This window comes from Pyrus communis, chromosome 3 (genome assembly GCF_963583255.1).
Source record: "Pyrus communis chromosome 3, drPyrComm1.1, whole genome shotgun sequence".
Lineage (NCBI taxonomy): Eukaryota > Viridiplantae > Streptophyta > Magnoliopsida > Rosales > Rosaceae > Pyrus > Pyrus communis.
The window spans coordinates 29168381-29188097 of NC_084805.1; the positions used below are offsets into that span (position 1 = coordinate 29168381).

Sequence of the window (19717 nt, forward strand, 5' to 3'; positions counted from 1 at the left end):
GCATAGAATTTGGCAGAAAAAATTGGAGGTAAGGTAACGACGTGATGAGTGCTATCGGAAGATAGGATATAATCAGGTTAAATGGACATGTAGAAATTGAAATAATGATGGTTACTCAATGATGAGTAGGAACTCCTACTCAAAACTCTCTATGTTTGAATTACATAACTTTGTGCTTATAATCAGAACTGTTCATATTATGAATTACTTTATAAAGTCTGCAAAATAAATAAATTAAAACTAAGGTCATTTAGTCAACTATTTGATCAAATACATAGACGATTCGTAATATTTTTACCAATTCCGTTCATTTGTTCTTATACAGTTCAATGACTAAGCGACCTTAATTTGAATTTATTTATTTTTTTTTTTTTTTTTGCAGAGGCGATCTTTATAAAGTGATTTATAATATGACAGTTATGATTATAAGCACGAAGTCCTATAAATCGATAACGAACAGTTTTTGTTACACCCCAATTTTATGTGTAATTTCGTTTTTCCCCAAAATATTTATGGAGCTATCAATTTAGTCCTTATTCCTTTACCCAATCAGGATTTGAAATGGGTTTCTTTCTATCCCCAAGCTGCCACGCGACAGCACCCCAGCTCTCCTCACTTCTCTCTTTCTGTCCCACACCTCGTGACCCTCTTTCCTCTCTCTCTCTTTCTCTGCACCCCATTCTCTCTCTCTCTCTCTCGAAAACCCTATCATCTCTCTCTTTCTCTTTCACCGTGATCACACACACACACACAATTGCACCACCTGCTTGAGGAAAAACACCACCATCATCACCATCAAAACCTCATCAGTCTTCTCTCTCCCCAGTCACAGTGAGGACGACAAAACCCAGAAAACTCTTCGGCGAGTTTCCTTCATTTTTCCGATTAGGTAAGCCTCGAGTTCCTTCTATCCGTGTTAGATTGATGCCTGGATGTGATTTTTTTAGTGTTATCTTGTTATTTTCCAAGGTTTTAGAATGAGATCGGCTCGGGTGAAGGCACACCTATCTATGGCGAACCCGTGAGTGTCGAGAAGTTTTTCGACCACCACCGGCCGTTTCACGACGAACCAAAGGTATAAACTTACCCCTCTCACCTTATGCTTCCTTTTAGTGCTTAGATCGGAGTCTAAAGTTCACATTTGCAGTCGGCCGGAGCTAGGGAAGCTCTGGCGTTCATCTCCGTCCAACCAAGGCCTTTCAGGCCGTTTCCAAAACCCACGGGCCTTAAGCCCGTTTTGAATCAGCCCAATACCCTAGCCCGTTTCTTTTTTTTTCTTTTTTTTTTAATTTTTTTTTTTAACCCAAAAGGCCTTTGGGCCGTTTAGAACTTGGGCTTTCAGCCTATTTCCCAAAATCCTAAACTTTAAGCCCAAACCCGGATCCAATCTTAAGCCCAGACCCGTTTGACCCGGTCCGACCCAAACCCATGAACCGTAGACTTTGACCTGGTCAATGTCAACCATTGACTTGGTCAACGTTGACCGTTGACTTTGACTTTCAGGTTGACATTTCGAGTTTTTGTTCGGGACCTCTCCTAAGCTAATTTCGACGTCCTAGACCCGTTTTTGAAGTCCATTTTTCCAAATTCAATCGTTTGAGTAGAGTTTGACTAAATGTACCATTTATGTACATAAGTGCAATTAATAGCGGCGATTCCGTTATTCCTTTTTGGTACAGCTTTGTACCAACGATGTACGGTGAGTGGACCCCTTCTAAAAATGCATGTTTTGATAGTAGAAATGCATACATGAAAAACATGATTTGATGATTATGTTTTATGATACGTTTATGAGATAACATGCTTACTAAGGCTAGTTTGAATTATTACTATTTTTCCTATAACCCATGTTCTTATAGAACATCCAATGGATGACGATATGATATTTAGAACATGTTTAGAACACCTCTTTATAGTATAGATGATGGATGACTTTATGATAGGAGCATTTTCATGCGACTTAAATGGCTTGTTCTCGTGCATTTACGTTATGTTTCTTTAGTTATTTTAGTACTTTAAGCTATTTTCGTGTGTTTGTAGGTCGAAAGGGCTAAAGGAGCAAAAAGATGCATTTTGGAGACTTTTGGAGCACTTTTGGGCTAAGGACGGATAGCTTATGCTTGAAGCCAAAGTGTTGGACGAAATTGAAGACCTAATTGGAGCCAAAGTGTTGGAACCTTGTTCTCTTTAGTTTTAGGACATTTAAACCTTTCCTAATCCCAATCATGTCATGCATAACACACATCCATTCTAACACATTGTCATTGCACATGCATTTCCTTCATTAGTTAACCCACATGCACTTATCACTTATCATCACCACATATCATATCACTTAATCACTTATCACTTATCATCACCACTTAACCACTTATCATATCATAACCACATATCATATCACTTATCACTTATCACTTAACATATCATCCACCTACTTCACCTACAACATCCACCTACTTCACCTACAACATCCACTTCACCTACAACATCCACCTACTTCACCTACAACATCCACCTACTTCACCTACAACATCCACCTACTTCACCTACAACATCCACTTCACCTACAACATCCACCTACTTCACCTACAACATCCACCTACTTCACCCACAAATGACATAGCCATATGTTCCCTCCACTACTCCTATAAATACCCTTGCATTCATTCATTCATGGAACATCTCATTTTCATACACAACACATTACAAACACATTCTCCCTTCCCTAGCCGTGAGCTTCCCATCTCTCCCCTTATAATCCAAACACCATTTTTCCATTCCACACTTCCATCCCCCAAACCAATTATCCCTAGACCTTATGCTATTGTGCCGCAACAAAGAAGGAGAAAGAAGAGAGGAGAAGCCTTGGACGTTTTGGCTATTCAAGCTTGGATTGTTGGAGCGTTTCTAGGTGTATTCAATCTTTGTTTTCAATGTTTAATTTATATTCTCTTTGTTTTGTTGTAAACATGAGGAGCTAAACTTGTTTTAGCTAGGGGAGACTTTGAAACCATGATTATATTTGCAATATGAATTGATTAATTCCAGTTGTGATTTCATAAATTGTGAATGCAATTTACTTAACCGTTTGATGGATAACTTATTCTTGTTTGTTGATTAAGGGTGCACACTTAGTTTGCATGCATGAATTTGGGGCTAGAATATAAGGGAGTTTCACATAATCGTTACAAACTTATATTCACAAGTAGTTAAGGTTGTTTTCACAATCATGTTAAGTAAATTCCTAGCATGAGTATCATGATGTCATAGTTACAAGTGCTTTGTCAATACTTATGATTTTCATAGAACGTAATGATCTTTGATTGTATCTCTATTATGATGTCATGTAGGGGACTTTTGAAGAATGCTTTGGGTTGTCGTATGATGTCATCCAATCCAATAACTTAAGGAAAATCTGAGGGTTAATTAGTGATGTCACGGTTAATCTAGGGTGTTGAGGTTCATGGTTTATCGAAAAGCAACTGGAAATCAATTTGTATGCAAGTGTGTCATGTGTGGAGAAGGACCCTCTAGCTAGCTAATCACCCATCCATATCCCCAAATTCGTCCAAAGTTTACTTAAGTCTTTTAGTTACTTGTTTTTCTTTTAAATTCGTCAAAAACCTAATCCCCTTTACTTAGTTGTGTCAAATCTGTCCTAATTGTGAGTTTGAGTGTTTTTGAGTCAAAACCAATTCTATTTTCGTCCAAGTCAAGTCCTAGAGTCTAAATTGAGTCTTTTTTTATTGTTTTGAGTTGTTTTGAGTCTTTTAAGTTTGTTTTGAGTCATACAAGTTTAGTTAAGAGTCTTTTGATTTTGTTTACGTGTTTTGAAGTATATTTTTACATCTTTGAGTCAGTTTTCATTAGATTAGCAATCCCTCCTAATCCCCGGTCTAGAACGATCCCTCACTTATCCATTCTACTACAATTGTCAAACGAGGGTTTAATTTGTGCGCGTATAAATCTCGCATCAAATTTTGGCGCCGTTGCCGGGGATTAGCAACTTTGCTAATCCCTTGGTTCTTTTCTTTTTTTTGGTTTAGTTGTTTTCATTTTAGTTTCTAACTTAGTGTTGTTTTCTTTGTTTGTTGTTACTTTTGATATTTGATTTAGTTCTCTTTCTTTGATTTTAGGTACTAGAGAAGTAAGATATGGATTTTGCTAGCATTCAAGCTCAATTGGCAAATCTTACTTCTAAATTGTCGCCGTATGCCGAAAGGACCACAATGCAGAGTGTCCCTACATTTGGTGCTTCATATAGGCAAGGATTTCAAGCCAATCAATGTCCACAAAGAGATTGGAGGGATCATTCAAACTCTATATGGTGGGAAGATCAACAAGTTCAATGTGAAGCATATTGGCAACCATATGAGGAGTTCTATTCAAGACCTATGCAGCCACCACAACTTCATATGCAATATGCTCAATTAAATTCAAGTTCGCCAATAGATTATATTCAAATTCTTAATGAAATAAATTCTTTGGTGCAGGGGTCACAAAATCAAGCCAAGGAGGCTCAACAAGAAGCATATTGGCAACCATATGAGGAGTTCAATACAACACCTATGCAGCCACCACAACCTCCCCCACAACAATTCCAATCAAGTTCAAGTATGTCCATGGATAATGATAAAAATTTTCAATTACTAACCTCTTTGACGCAGGACGAACAAAATCAAGACAAGAAGTTGGGTAAATTGGACGAGCAATTTGGGCAGATTATGGAGTTCATGAAACAAATTCAAGAGCAAAGTGAACTTTCCAACTCAACTATTGAAAACTCGAAGGAAGATTTTGAAATCCATAATGCTATCACTTTGGGAAGTGCTATGGAGGTTGGAGCTGACCTAAAAATGTCCAAACATAGCCTAGAAGTGGATGAACAGCTGTTAATTGAGGAGGAGAAAGAAGACATGCACACGGCAAGGGTAGAACAACCCTTGCCGCAGCCCCCTAAGCCCTCTAAACCACCCACCACCAGTAAGGACGTCCCAATTCCATGTTATTCTGATGTTATTCCACCCAATGTCCCTTTTCCTAGCAGGTTTTTGATTCCCAACCAAGAAGAGAGTAAAAAGGACATCGTGGAAGCCTTCCCAAAGGAGCAAAATGCTATTCAAATTCTTGGTGCAACACAGCAAGTTTTAGATGGTGTTGAATTCTTCAAAGGACTTTGTACACCAAGAAGAATGATTCAAGAGAAGGTAGTGGCTGGAAAAGATGTAGAAGGCATCAAAGAGGACATATTTGAAACCACAATTCCCAAGGAAGTTGGATTTTATGACACAGGACAAGTCATAACTTTCGAAGGGGTGTTTATTCTGGAGTTCATTTTGGAGCACACAGGTAAGCCGCCTCCCCGAATTTCAATTTTCTTTTATACTAACATGTGGTTAATGATTCAGGCACCCAATCTGGAATTTAAACTATTATCGGATCATTTCAAGTATCACCGCCCATTCAAAGATAAATTCCATGCCGTTTGATTTTATTTATGTGTAAAAAAAAAAAAAAAAAAAAAAAAAAAAAAAAAAAAAAAAAAAAAAAAAAAAAAAAAAAGATACTAAACATGGAGAAAGGTGGAGCTTCACAAAGGTTGTTTACGTGAAGCCCCACTACGAGGCGCAGAAGCGGAAGGCGCAGAAGCGGGAGCCATCGGAGCGGGAGGCATCGGAGCGGAAGCCATCGGAGCGGGAGGCATCGGAGCTAGAGCATTCCAGGCCTCAATACTTGGCCAAGCGCTGGATGACCCAGGAAAAAGGTGCCTCTGGAGATAAGACGCAAGCCTTTGACGGTCATTGTGAATTCGACCCTCAGATTCTTGCAGCTCATCAAGCTTCCTCTTCATGCCCGTCGAATAGTTGTTGGCAAGTACGTGCAAACTTCTATTCTCATGCTTAAGCAGTTTGATCTCCTGCTTGAGACTTTCCACCTCTGCCATCAATGATTCCACCTGACGGGAGCGGGCAAGCAGGCGTTGGCCCATGTTGGACACAGAACTCGCACACTGAACACTAAGTGCAAGGGACTCTTGAACGGCCAACTCATCGGACCGTCCTGACAGCAGCCTACTATCTTTTGGTGTGAGGAGGTTCCTAGCTACTATTGTAGCTGTTGTGGCGTCCTGCATCACAGAGTCTTCACCTGAAAGAGGACCGTTAGAAGATAAGAAAGAAGGGCGCCATACGTTACCTTGACGCGGCGCGCCCGTATCACTGCTAAGGCTCAATTCCAAGCTAAGGTTCGATGAGTTTGCCATTTTTCAAAAGTGTTCAAAGAGAAGGGATGGAGTTAAATTTCAAAGGGCCGGAGTCAATTTTCAAGAATGGGAAATCTTCAGAGTGTGTTTGTTGTGGTGATCGATAGCTCAATAAAAAAGCCAAGGCGACGCGTCCACCAATTCAAAAAGCCAGAATTTCCGGCGTAATTTAGGCGACGCTTTCTCGGCTTTTCAGAAGGCGCGTTCAACTTTGTCAAAAGATTTCTTCTTTTCAGACAACACGTGGAGGCCATCATCGCAACTACACATCTTTAGCCGACAAGCGCAAAGTTCGGCGACGCTTTCTCAGCTTTTCAGAAGACGCGTGCAGCTTTGTCAAAAGGAGCCGCATCTGCACTACCACGTGTCGTTCAGAAAGCGAAGGGGCGTCGTTCAGAAAGCGAAGGGGCGTCGTTCAGAAATCGAAGGGGCGCCTGCTCAGAAATCGAAGAGGCGTGTTCAGAGATCGAAGAGGCGCCATTATTTCAAAAAGCCGGATTTGCGGGATCAAAACGTTTGTCGACAAAGGTAAAAAGTACCACCACTTGATATTATCTCTATATATGTCGACCTTCGTCTTTTATGGCAGGGCAAACCTGAAGAAAATGCCCAACTCTCCCTCACCTCTGAGGGCGCACTCCCAGCAAAGCCTTTCGAAATACTCAATTCTTTCTTCTTCCCCAAAGATGATACCAGATGCCTGGAGTACATATGACCCAGGAGGAAGCAGCACAACAAATACATGTGCTGATTCATTCACCACTTCTTCAAAAGCAAAGGTATCTCATATCATCAAGGTCAAAAGCAAAAGTATCTCATATCATGCTCTTTCCCTGTCTTTTTCTTTGTCCTTGTTCTTACTTGCATGGCAAAGTAAAAGAAGCAATCAGCCGGCACTTGGAGTCAGTCTTCCGATCTGGAGCCAACTGCCTGGAATCTATTCCTGATTGCTTACCTAGCGTTGCTCTCGAGTAGTCATCTTCAACGGTTGATACACTTCCGGAGAAGGGACCACTTCTGCAAAGGGGAGCGAGTAAGGCAAGTGAAAATGATACATTGAAGCATGTGGAGACAAACATAGGCTGAGTTATCCTCCAACCCTTTTCAATACGAATTGGAAAGATTGAACAAAGAAACAGACCAAAGGAGTAAGCTCAGACCTTCGGGGGAGACCAAAAGAATCCTGCTGCCCAGTTCAAGAGTAGCACAAAGGAAAATCAACGATGGGAGGAGCCCCTGTGGAATCAACAACATCAAGCCTCAATGAAATCAATAAGGAGAAGATGGAATTTACATTCCACAACCAGATTTGCGTCTCTAAACTTTTCTCTTTGTTATTTACATTCTGCCATGTTTAGTATGTTTAAATGCTTTTTGTGTGTTTACTTATGCTTTGTATGATTTTAAGCTTAAAACATTGAGGACAATGTTTGATTTAAGTGTGGGGGTAACTAATGTTGTTAATGCAAATTCGTGGGATTTTATCGCCCATAACTTTAAAGGTTGTTCCTTACTGTTTTAAGGTGTTTTTAAGATGTTTTAGAGTGTTTTAGTATGTTTTGTTTTTATAAATCCGAAAATCACATAAAAATTTGAAAAACATGTTTTGAAAAACCTAAAAAGAGTGTTTTGAGTCGTTTTTGTGTGTTTGTGTCTTAGGGTACCTTCCAACACAATGATGAGGATTTGGTTTGTAATTGCATGACTGTTAAAGAGAATTATAAACATGGATGAAAGTTTGATTTACTCTTGGTATATGTTTGGTTATGGTTATAATGTATGACTTCACATGCAATCATAAAAGAAAAATTCGTTTTTGTAACATGCTTGAAGGAAGGAACTCAAACAAACGCTACAACCCTGTGAGACTCGAGCCATTACTTTCTTTGGAGAGTTATTTTCTGTGATTCTTTGTTTTCTAAAGTTGTTGCATGATCTCATTATTCCTTGCTTGGTTGCTACTTAGAATGCAATTGTATCATGATAGAACTAAATGCTAGAACTTATATCCGTTTCATTCAAAGCATGATATTGATTGCATAACATATATCAAGATGAAGTTGTGTAGTTGCCACCATAGCCAAATAGCCTTACTTCCCATATTTCGTATATATTGTAAGTCTTAACCCCGTTGAGCCTCGTTTAACCTATTTTCTTTGCTAACCACATCAACCCTTACCTAGCCTAGATTAGGACCATCCGTACCCTTGTTCTTAAAAGATAGTGAGCATGACTTAAATGAATTCCTTTTGAGTACATTATGAAAGAAAATGAGTGTGGGGGAGAGAATATTTTGTTCTTAAGCGTTTATGTATGTTTTGAAAAAAAAAAAAAAAAAAAAAAAAAAAAAAAATTTGTGAAAAATATATGTAAAAGAAAAACAGAAAAGAAAAGAAAGAAAGGAAAAAGAACTTGTTCCCCCTTGATCAAAAGTTGAGTTTTCATTCAAAAGTGATTTCTACGTTAATTCAAATGCTTTGCTCGCTATTTCTTTGAGAACCTTTGTTTTCCATATACCTTCTTTAGCCAAACACCTTTAGCCCCGTTACACCCCTTTGACTTCTATCTTGATCGTTATGTGTTTAATAATGTGGAGTTTGGAATTGATATGAGCTTATGGAATCACTGGTTCTCATTCTAAGTAGTAGCATTCCATTCATGAGATCATATTCATGTCGTTATCGTAAATTCAGAAAATGCTTTCCTTGTTATAACATATGTGAGTGTTTGTCTACATGTTTACATCAATCTTCTCACATATAACTAGTGTAGGGTGTATAGTCAGAAAATCTATGTGAAAATAGAGTGCATTCTAGTAAGGAATTGAGGGAATTCTCTAAGGCATGTTACTACATTCAAAACATGGTTTTAAATGCTTAATTGTGAACTAGTATGTGGTGACTATGAGTAAGAATGTACTTAAGTGTAAAAATGGCTAAAATCTGTGGGAATAATGATTTTTAACTTGTCATGTGCTTTGGAAATCCCTGAGACGTTTGTTGGAAGGTTTAGGTTGTGTTTTACTTGTTCGTTTTGTTTTGTTTCTGGTTTCTTTTGTTTTGTTTTGCTCGAGGACTAGCAAAGATAAGTGTGGGGGTATTTGATAGGAGCATTTTCATGCGACTTAAATGGCTTGTTCTCGTGCATTTACGTTATGTTTCTTTAGTTATTTTAGTACTTTAAGCTATTTTCGTGTGTTTGTAGGTCGAAAGGGCTAAAGGAGCAAAAAGATGCATTTTGGAGACTTTTGGAGCACTTTTGGGCTAAGGACGGATAGCTTATGCTTGAAGCCAAAGTGTTGGACGAAATTGAAGACCTAATTGGAGCCAAAGTGTTGGAACCTTGTTCTCTTTAGTTTTAGGACATTTAAACCTTTCCTAATCCCAATCATGTCATGCATAACACACATCCATTCTAACACATTGTCATTGCACATGCATTTCCTTCATTAGTTAACCCACATGCACTTATCACTTATCATCACCACATATCATATCACTTAATCACTTATCACTTATCATCACCACTTAACCACTTATCATATCATAACCACATATCATATCACTTATCACTTATCACTTAACATATCATCCACCTACTTCACCTACAACATCCACCTACTTCACCTACAACATCCACCTACTTCACCTACAACATCCACCTACTTCACCTACAACATCCACCTACTTCACCTACAACATCCACTTCACCTACAACATCCACCTACTTCACCTACAACATCCACCTACTTCACCCACAAATGACATAGCCATATGTTCCCTCCACTACTCCTATAAATACCCTTGCATTCATTCATTCATGGAACATCTCATTTTCATACACAACACATTACAAACACATTCTCCCTTCCCTAGCCGTGAGCTTCCCATCTCTCCCCTTATAATCCAAACACCATTTTTCCATTCCACACTTCCATCCCCCAAACCAATTATCCCTAGACCTTATGCTATTGTGCCGCAACAAAGAAGGAGAAAGAAGAGAGGAGAAGCCTTGGACGTTTTGGCTATTCAAGCTTGGATTGTTGGAGCGTTTCTAGGTGTATTCAATCTTTGTTTTCAATGTTTAATTTATATTCTCTTTGTTTTGTTGTAAACATGAGGAGCTAAACTTGTTTTAGCTAGGGGAGACTTTGAAACCATGATTATATTTGCAATATGAATTGATTAATTCCAGTTGTGATTTCATAAATTGTGAATGCAATTTACTTAACCGTTTGATGGATAACTTATTCTTGTTTGTTGATTAAGGGTGCACACTTAGTTTGCATGCATGAATTTGGGGCTAGAATATAAGGGAGTTTCACATAATCGTTACAAACTTATATTCACAAGTAGTTAAGGTTGTTTTCACAATCATGTTAAGTAAATTCCTAGCATGAGTATCATGATGTCATAGTTACAAGTGCTTTGTCAATACTTATGATTTTCATAGAACGTAATGATCTTTGATTGTATCTCTATTATGATGTCATGTAGGGGACTTTTGAAGAATGCTTTGGGTTGTCGTATGATGTCATCCAATCCAATAACTTAAGGAAAATCTGAGGGTTAATTAGTGATGTCACGGTTAATCTAGGGTGTTGAGGTTCATGGTTTATCGAAAAGCAACTGGAAATCAATTTGTATGCAAGTGTGTCATGTGTGGAGAAGGACCCTCTAGCTAGCTAATCACCCATCCATATCCCCAAATTCGTCCAAAGTTTACTTAAGTCTTTTAGTTACTTGTTTTTCTTTTAAATTCGTCAAAAACCTAATCCCCTTTATTTAGTTGTGTCAAATCTGTCCTAATTGTGAGTTTGAGTGTTTTTGAGTCAAAACCAATTCTATTTTCGTCCAAGTCAAGTCCTAGAGTCTAAATTGAGTCTTTTTTTATTGTTTTGAGTTGTTTTGAGTCTTTTAAGTTTGTTTTGAGTCATACAAGTTTAGTTAAGAGTCTTTTGATTTTGTTTACGTGTTTTGAAGTATATTTTTACATCTTTGAGTCAGTTTTCATTAGATTAGCAATCCCTCCTAATCCCCGGTCTAGAACGATCCCTCACTTATCCATTCTACTACAATTGTCAAACGAGGGTTTAATTTGTGCGCGTATAAATCTCGCATCACTTTATACTATGAAGTTGTTTTTCATTATATGTATGTTCAATGGTTTTGTAGTTACCTAGTGGTCTTTATTCCGCTACGGGACGTATGGATAGATTCTGGTCCGTCACGAGCGACGGTTTGCTGTTGGCATAGGGCCTGGAGTGTGTTTCCTCTGGCTATTAGCACAGGGGCGGGGAGCCGGCATGGGGCCTGAAGTGTATTTTCCTCTGACTGTCTGCTCAGAGACAGGGACCTAGCATGGGGTCTAGGGGTTATCGGACATTCATTAGTGATTATTTTATATATATATATACAAGTTATGATTTGAGACATTGCACGGCATGCTAGGTTTCGGAAATATATGTGTTTTCATAAAACTTGGGGGTTAGTACGTTGATAACTGTTTTAGTATATATATATATATCAACTTGGTCCACTTATGTTTGTTTTCCGCCCCCTTTAGGACCTAGGAACGAGGATTACGATCTGAGCTATAAGGCATTCCCTACCAGTGATATCTTGTTATATTCTCTGTTTTGGCACCTATTGTAATAGCACTATTCTATCTTAAATTTCCACTTGTACTCTGTAATAGACATATGCTCTGAACATGTCATGTATTTTCTAAATGTTAAATTGTTAGCTGTTGAACTTTAGTGTTGTGTTATTTGTTCCTATTGCATGATTAATTCCAATATTTCTGCATGTGTCACATGTTCGTAGCTTTTGCATAAATTAAATGGCTTTCATCACCTTTAAGGCGTCAACCAGCATGTGACCACTCCGATGTCCCTATGACATCGGGGTCGGGGCGTGTCAGTTTTGAGTAAGAACTCCTACTCATCTTTTGAGTAGTGAAGTATTAGTCGATTTTTTTGTGGAGGAAATTATTATTCGATTTGATTTGTTGAATTATCAAAGACTTTGCAACTTGATCACATGTAATTAAGCCATGCTTACAGCACTTGATTAAAGTGTGAGATTAAGGATTGGCCAAACAAGTTGTGTCTCTTTATTTAACTATTTGTTTGACCGCGAAAATTCTCATGGGGTGACTTGGACATGTAGAATTTGAAATTAACAAGATTCCAAATCAGCTTATTTCAAATGAAACATCAGATTAAGCAACCACTAGTTTTAGTCTTTAATTAATTACTAATTTTTTTATATTTTGTTGACTACTTTTTAACCTGATTATAATTACGGCCATCTTAACAGTGAATTCTGATCAACGAGCATTACTAATGATATCATAGTTTTAGACTTTAGTGTCAAGTTATGATAAATCTAGCTTTAATTTGCTGCTAGCGGACTCCATCGTAATGATTATTACATATTAGTAAACGAGCTATCAAGCTATCAGTGCCATTTCCAAATTGGTTCGAGTAGAGGTTGACGAACAAACGCAATTAAAAAAAAAAAAATTTAAATGAAGTCAAATTCCATGAATCGAATCCGTTAGAACGACTCAAAAATAAATAAAACCATCAATTCTCATTAGAAATGAGGGCGAGCTTTAGTGCAACGGAAAGGTTGCACCTTTGTGCATTGTGATCAAAAGGTCACAGGTTCGAGTCGTAACGTCTATTTGTAAAGTAAGGATAATGTTACGTACACTAAATTTTTCTCTCCCGACCCTTGCAAAGCAAGAAGCTTTATTGGCTTGGTGACACCTTTTTAATTCTCATTAGAAAGGAATAAACCAGTTGTTCTTAGCAATTTGTATCTGCTAAACTGCCAGTATCCTGTAGTTATTAATAATATTCACACAACAGATATATTAACTCAAAACTAATAGATAATGACAGAGACTTCCACAGTTGGCCATGGTTTTGCTTGTAATTCAGTCAATGTCACACCACTAAGTTGAAAGATATATTAACTCAAAACTAATAGATAATGACAGAGACTTCCACAAACCATCAAATAACATAATAGTCACACACGTTTGCTTTGGATTTTGTATAAATAAATTGTTCTTGTACCGTCGACATTCCTAAAAAAATATGCTTAAACTTCTGTGGTTTATTTATTTATTTATATACATGCGAGATTAGCATGTCCTATTGGCCACACAACTAGAATTAAAGTTCATTGCCTAGCCTACTCTTCATGTATGCATGCCTGATTTTCAGACAAATCTAATTGAAATTATGAGTTTCATTTTCATTCATTTATGTCGTAAAAAAAACAATCAAAATTTCTGAAAAGTTGGTAACTTACGTTTCAAGAATAGTTTGGCTCTTGAGTGTGCCGAACGTTTTGAAATTTTTTTACAACATACTCTATGTGGTTATTAGATTGTATTTATTTTATTATGAAGTTAATCGGCATAAATAATTTGAAATCTTAATATGTTTGAAATAAAATACATTGAGATTATTAAAATTTTTAGATGTACATCCCAATTTCGATCCATATTATTTCAGAATTTTGAATGTCAAATTCCATTTGGGTGCAACAAAATTGAAAGTTTTCGTTACTAACTTGGTCGGAAGTGATAAAAATCGAAATTTGTAATCCAACTTGCACCTGTTCTGAATAATATCTTGTCTTGGACTTTCAAGCCCAACACCTATGTATGTTGGCCCAACGTAAATTTAGGAGACGAAGATGCCTTCCGTTACAAAAGCCCTTCCGGTCAAACACGGTGGATACTGGATACGCAGGTTCAAAAACAAACGGGCTTTCCCTCTTCGGACCTCAGTCAATGGCAGTCGCTCTGAGAAGACTTGCAGCGGCATTCGGCTACTCGCCACATCTTCAATGCGTTCAAAGCTTGTTTCCGTTGCGCTTTGGAAATAGTTATAGTTCCTCTGTGTCGTCTGGTATGCCCTGAACGTGCTTGTGAAAATGTCTCTGAGACAACACCTGTTTTGTCACCAACCATTTCTGCACCTGCTCTGTATTTCAAGATCAGAGGGCGATGCTCCGACCGTTCATCCAGAATTCCAACAATGGCATAACGGAGGTGGGTCTTTCCACACGTTTGCCTGCATCGACCCAACAGTTTTCATTGAGTTTGGTGCTGTTGTTCATTCAAAATCCGTTGTTGGCAAGGGCTGTCATTGGACCTCACTATTGGGCAATCAACCAAAATTGGGTGATGATCAAATTTTTAACTCGACATTGCCTTGTTAATGTTTTCACTTATTTAATTTTGATAGAGTAACCAGGTTCGTTCACAGGGGCAGGTGAGACATAGAGCCTTTGATATCTTTTAAACTGATTTTAGATGCATTACTATATTTTCTGAGTAAGTTTTACTCAGATTCTATTGAAGTTAGAGCAATAGTTTGTAGCATTCTTTGGTTTATGAAGTTGGAGAGATACAGTTACGAGATCATGAAACAATAGACAACTTAGTTCAGGTTAACTTTTGCCTTTTAAGTTCTTGGATAATTTTCCTGGAATATAGTATACAATTGTCCGTTTGCTCGTTGTAGATTGGTCATAATGTAGTTGTTGCGAAGAATTGCATACTTTGTGGACAAGTTGGGATTGCAGGCTCAGTGACGTATGTTCTTTCTCTGCCCACTCTGTATTTTTCTGATTTAGAAAGCCCGCCATAAGATATGATCCACTTTCACTTCAACGACTTGGTCGATGATTCAGAAGATCTGCCAAATTTGATGGCTGTCCTGTTTTTATTCTCATATAGGATAGGAGACTATGTAACTATGGGAGGGAGGGTAGCAGTTCGTGACCATGTAATTTTTTAATTTTTCTACCGCTATTCTATTTTTTTCGTGTTCTCACATGTTTTCATTGATTACGAATATTGCTGAATATTTTATTACATGGACTTCGCAGCCACGGCTTGCTGCTACTAGCTAGGTAACGAAGGATATCACAGGACCTGGTGATTATGGTGGCTTCCCAGCTGTAAGTATCATCTTACAAATTTCTTCTGAAATAAATGAGAATAAAAAGAAATTTGTTTTCATGTATTGTGTTTGCGTACCAAGTATATGGAGCCGGAACTGGGTGATGGTTGGATGTTTGGGATATATAAATGACATAATTTGGTTGTGTTTTAGGTTCATCTCCATGAGTGGCGAAGACAAGTTGCAAACTACCGTCGGACATAAAAAAAGTGGAACCCTGAGAATCGTTAGAAAGGAAAATCAGGTGTACTCTTATCTGGCACTGAAATTTTGGAGGGAATTTTGGTTTGGTTCACACCAGCTCTCTAGGCTCCTGGTTTATATTAATATTAGGCACAAATGAAGAACTTATTCTCAAATATACTCTTTTACTATCAAATTGAGAAATTGTTGAATTGCGTGATCTACTAGAATAACAATTGGAACAATTCTGAGTATATTATAAGCAACAATGTGAAAGTAAGGTGAGCCATATTGTAAGTTTACAAGAAAACATCTAATCTAGTAATCGTCGGCTATTGCTCCTTCTCCATTTCTTGGAAGAATGGCCTAGCTTAATTTTTTTCTTCTTACCAGAAATCTTACCATCTGAACCAATTGATAATTTACCTTGCAAGTCTAGCCCATGATGCTTACTCTTCACTCCCCATGTTTTATACCGAACCCGAGAAAGCAAAGCCACCTTCAATTCTGCAGTTGCATTCAGTAGGGACTTGCGAATAGTTTTCCAAACTTGTGCATTGACATCTACATAATCAATCACTTGACGGGTTTTACCTCTTCCTTGATGAAAAGCTGGTATGTGTTTCTCCCCAACAGTATCCGACCCATACAAGAACGTTAAAACTGTCTCATCATAGAAAATACTGGAGTCTTTGTTACTATTTTCAATTTGAAGGACATATAAGATAGAACCATTGTTTGCGCCGTCCTCTAAATCGGATTTTGGGATGTTGATATCAACAATGGTATACGCAGGGTCCTTTGGACGTAAGGCCAGCCATAGACAGAGGGCTAGGAGTCCCAGGAGAGCTAGAAACTGCAAAGCCCAGCAGTAGAAATTCTTTGTTTCGCACATTTCTCCGTCTGAGGATTAGATGGACTTCAGATTTTTAAATGAATTGGGTTGCACTAGTTGTTTATATGAGGAGGAGAATAAAGGGAAAAGAAGGAATATCAAAGGAGGGTGCTTGTAATCCAAGTTAAAGAGCATATGTTCTTTTCTTCTTGACATTGGAGGATAAAGTCTGATACATTTGTAGGTCACAGGAAACCTGTAATCCTTGGAAGAGAAGGAACGCGGTTTGGGTAAGCTCTTTTCATTCCCTTGCTTGTCTAGGATTAATATATTGATTATCCCCTAAATTCCCTTGGATCCGATTTGAAGACGAAGCAAATGGCATCGTAAGCTTCATTAAGGTAGTGTTTATGCTTTGAGGAAGCACATATTATGTGGATCATATTGGAATTTGAGAACAAAACATAATTCTTTTCTTGCATCCAAATAGCTCATATTAGTACATGATCATCTCTTTTTTTCTTGCATCCTAACACGTGTCATGTGAAGAAGTGAAAATGTCCAAATGCAAATGTTAGTGCAAAAGTTGTTGGCACTCCTCAAATTGTTATAGAGGAATAATAGTTAAAGGAACAAGAAAAGAAGAGGAAAATTATGCTTGAAGGCCTTTCTAGGCATTTTAATTCATCAGCACTTTGTCGTGTTTTTCATAAAAACCGTTGAGGTTCTAAAAATTACACTACCAATTTCTGAGGTTTCAATTTGTTCGCTCTTTTTTTTTTTTTAAAGGTGAAACCATAATGGTTTTATTAGAACGTTAAGAAACACTTTAAGGACATTTGAATCGAAAAGATTTCCACCCCAAATTCAATAATTTGAACCAATTAATTGAGAAAGATTGCACAAAATGAAATAAATCACACAACTTCTGTGGTCCCTCGGCAAATCAAAAGCAAATAACCCCAAAACAATGGGAAACTAATTTATAATTAGAAAAAATAATAATAATATTTCCCTACTCAGGTGAAATACACAGGGCATCTCCTATCTTTAGAAATGGGCAAAATCAAGCCGTCCGGGCCCACATCAACATCACAGGTGGCGTGCATCCGGTGGCGCTTGCTATACCAAGCGCGAATCTTAAATCTGATCGCGGCCGTAATTTCAAGCCGAAACACAACCGTTCCTCTTTTACGATCATTCAAGAACTCCGTCCAACGTTGGTTATTAACCGTTAAGGTGGCTCCCTTAAATGACCCCATCACGATCGTTGTATTCTTCGGATCCTGATAAAACGGTTGCAGTAAACCCGTTATTGATCCGATCCGTTGGTCCCTATAGTACACCGTCCCGTCCATCGAACCATAATATATGCCAATATTATGGTTCGCGTTACGGGCCGTGGCATTGAACGTTATCTCAGCATTTTCGAACCCGGTTTCTTGAGCCAAACCCGGAACCGAAAATGCATGGATATGAAATCTTGGGCGGTGGGGACGTAGACTGAGCCATAGTATGAACGCTATGATGCCAACGATGAGGAGGAGGCCTAAGAAAATGGTGCATATGACCTTGGAGACCCGGGTGGTGAGACTTTCGCGGACGCGGTGGGCGTAGTACCGGGCGGTGTGTTGACGCTTCATGGGTCGTTGTTGCTCTGGGGTGGCGTACTCGATCGGCAACTGGTTGGAGTTGTACATTTTCTGGGAGAAAAGAATGTACGAGAGGAGGGTTTTGGTGAGTAGGATAGAACTGTTAGTTAATGGAGTTGGTTTATATATGTTGTGTGAAGTGAAGAAGGTGGCGGGGAATTGAAGGGACGTTAAAGCACTTTGGTTCTTTTGCACGGAGAAAGAAAAGAATAGGTATATTCATGCATTGTATACGAAAGAATAAAGGTTACCTACGGATTCTGGAAAGAATATGTACGTATTCTAAAATGAACATAATCCTGTGAAAATCGTTTCTAATCATGTTTAATACAACAATTTTGGGATACCGAGAACGTATAATGTTTGTGATGAATTTGATACTTGATTATGGTGAACTCGGTGTCTGGAATAGCTTAAAGGTGGCAAATCAACCCATTGAGTTGTTAGTGGGTACCCACTAAGACCCATTTAGTTTGATTTCATCTTATATCATCATCATCGCTACCAATCTCACCTCTATATTATGATGATATCAAATTAAACAGGTATTAACGGATATCTATTAATAACCCAATAGATTAATTCGCCACCTCTTGTGTAGCCTAATTTATATTCTCCTTAGAGTAGATATTCTGTTGTATTAAAAAAAAAGGGTAAAAGCCTTAAGAATAGGGATGGACATGGTTCCTACTTATTTACATCCATACACTGGAGCAAGGGCAGATCTTGGTCCCTGTTGGTTTGCCTGTAAGGACCTCTGAGGATCACCCGACGGTCTGGGCAAGTGGAGGAGAGGAGGCCTCAATGGCTGATGTGCAACGTAAACTTTGAACGAAGAAGAAGGATCTGACTTTTTTCAAATGATCTGCCCAAAACGGCATCGTTTGATTCCGGTCAGTTTAAAAAAACACTCTCTCTTCCTACGCCTAAAAGACCCGGGCCGACCCAACTAACCCAATTCCCAAACGCTATTCACTAACTCCCAAGCCCAATCATGCATCGACCCCAACGCACTCTACCACCATATGGTCCACCTCTCTCCACCATCACCGATTTTAATAGATTTTGTCCAAAATTTTCAATTAATAATATAGGGATATTAATTATTGAAATTGATGTCTATTGGCTAAAAAATTTGGACTCTTAGTATTAGAAATTGGGATGCAGTTCATAATTTTTTTGATATTGATTGATTATGTAATGGTTAATTCATATATTTTTTAGCTTCAATAAACGATGAATTATTATTTTTAATTGATATAGGAGATCGGTGGTTAAATGATAGTTTAATTGTTTACATCAAGAAAGATGTTTTTTCTTGTATTAATAATGGAACTATCATGAAAAGTTTCCATAGTAATAAACCTCCTCGTATGTAAACAAATTTAATCTTTGTGGTTTGTAATTTTGTTTGAACCATGGATATGAATGAAAATTATTTATCGTTCAATGCAATAAAACTTTTACATTGGAATCATCAGATGTTAAAATCCTGAATCCGCAATTGCATAGGAGCAAAACCAAAATTTACATCTTTCGAAATATCACTGATAATATAAAAGTGGTTTACATCCTATGTATAGATCCCCAAGATTGGAGTTGCTCTTATAAAAACAGTCCCAAACATATCCCGGTTACAAGAAATCATTTCATTAGTTATCAGCATGCAGACCTAGGCTATAATCTGTACTAGAGACTATAGACTATGACAGATCACCCCGTGTAATATGAGCATATAGCGAGAAGGTAGCCCACGCCCCTTCACCACCACCACCACCACCACCACCACACTGTGA

The 19717-nt window shown here is 38.1% G+C and overlaps 2 protein-coding genes across 2 annotated transcripts; both read right to left on the bottom strand.

The window, feature by feature from the left end:
- Nucleotides 1-15410: 15410 nt before the first annotated feature.
- LOC137730294 (protein NDR1-like) lies at nt 15411-16725 on the bottom strand. Its single transcript, XM_068469358.1, has one exon. The coding sequence runs from the start codon at nt 16327-16329 to the stop codon at nt 15748-15750; it is 582 nt and encodes a 193-aa protein (XP_068325459.1). The 5' UTR covers nt 16330-16725; the 3' UTR covers nt 15411-15747.
- Nucleotides 16726-17108: 383 nt separating this feature from the next.
- On the bottom strand, nt 17109-18256 carry LOC137727348 (NDR1/HIN1-like protein 2). The gene has a single exon (XM_068466214.1). The coding sequence runs from the start codon at nt 17967-17969 to the stop codon at nt 17289-17291; it is 681 nt and encodes a 226-aa protein (XP_068322315.1). The 5' UTR covers nt 17970-18256; the 3' UTR covers nt 17109-17288.
- Between the last annotated feature and the right edge of the window lie 1461 nt (nt 18257-19717).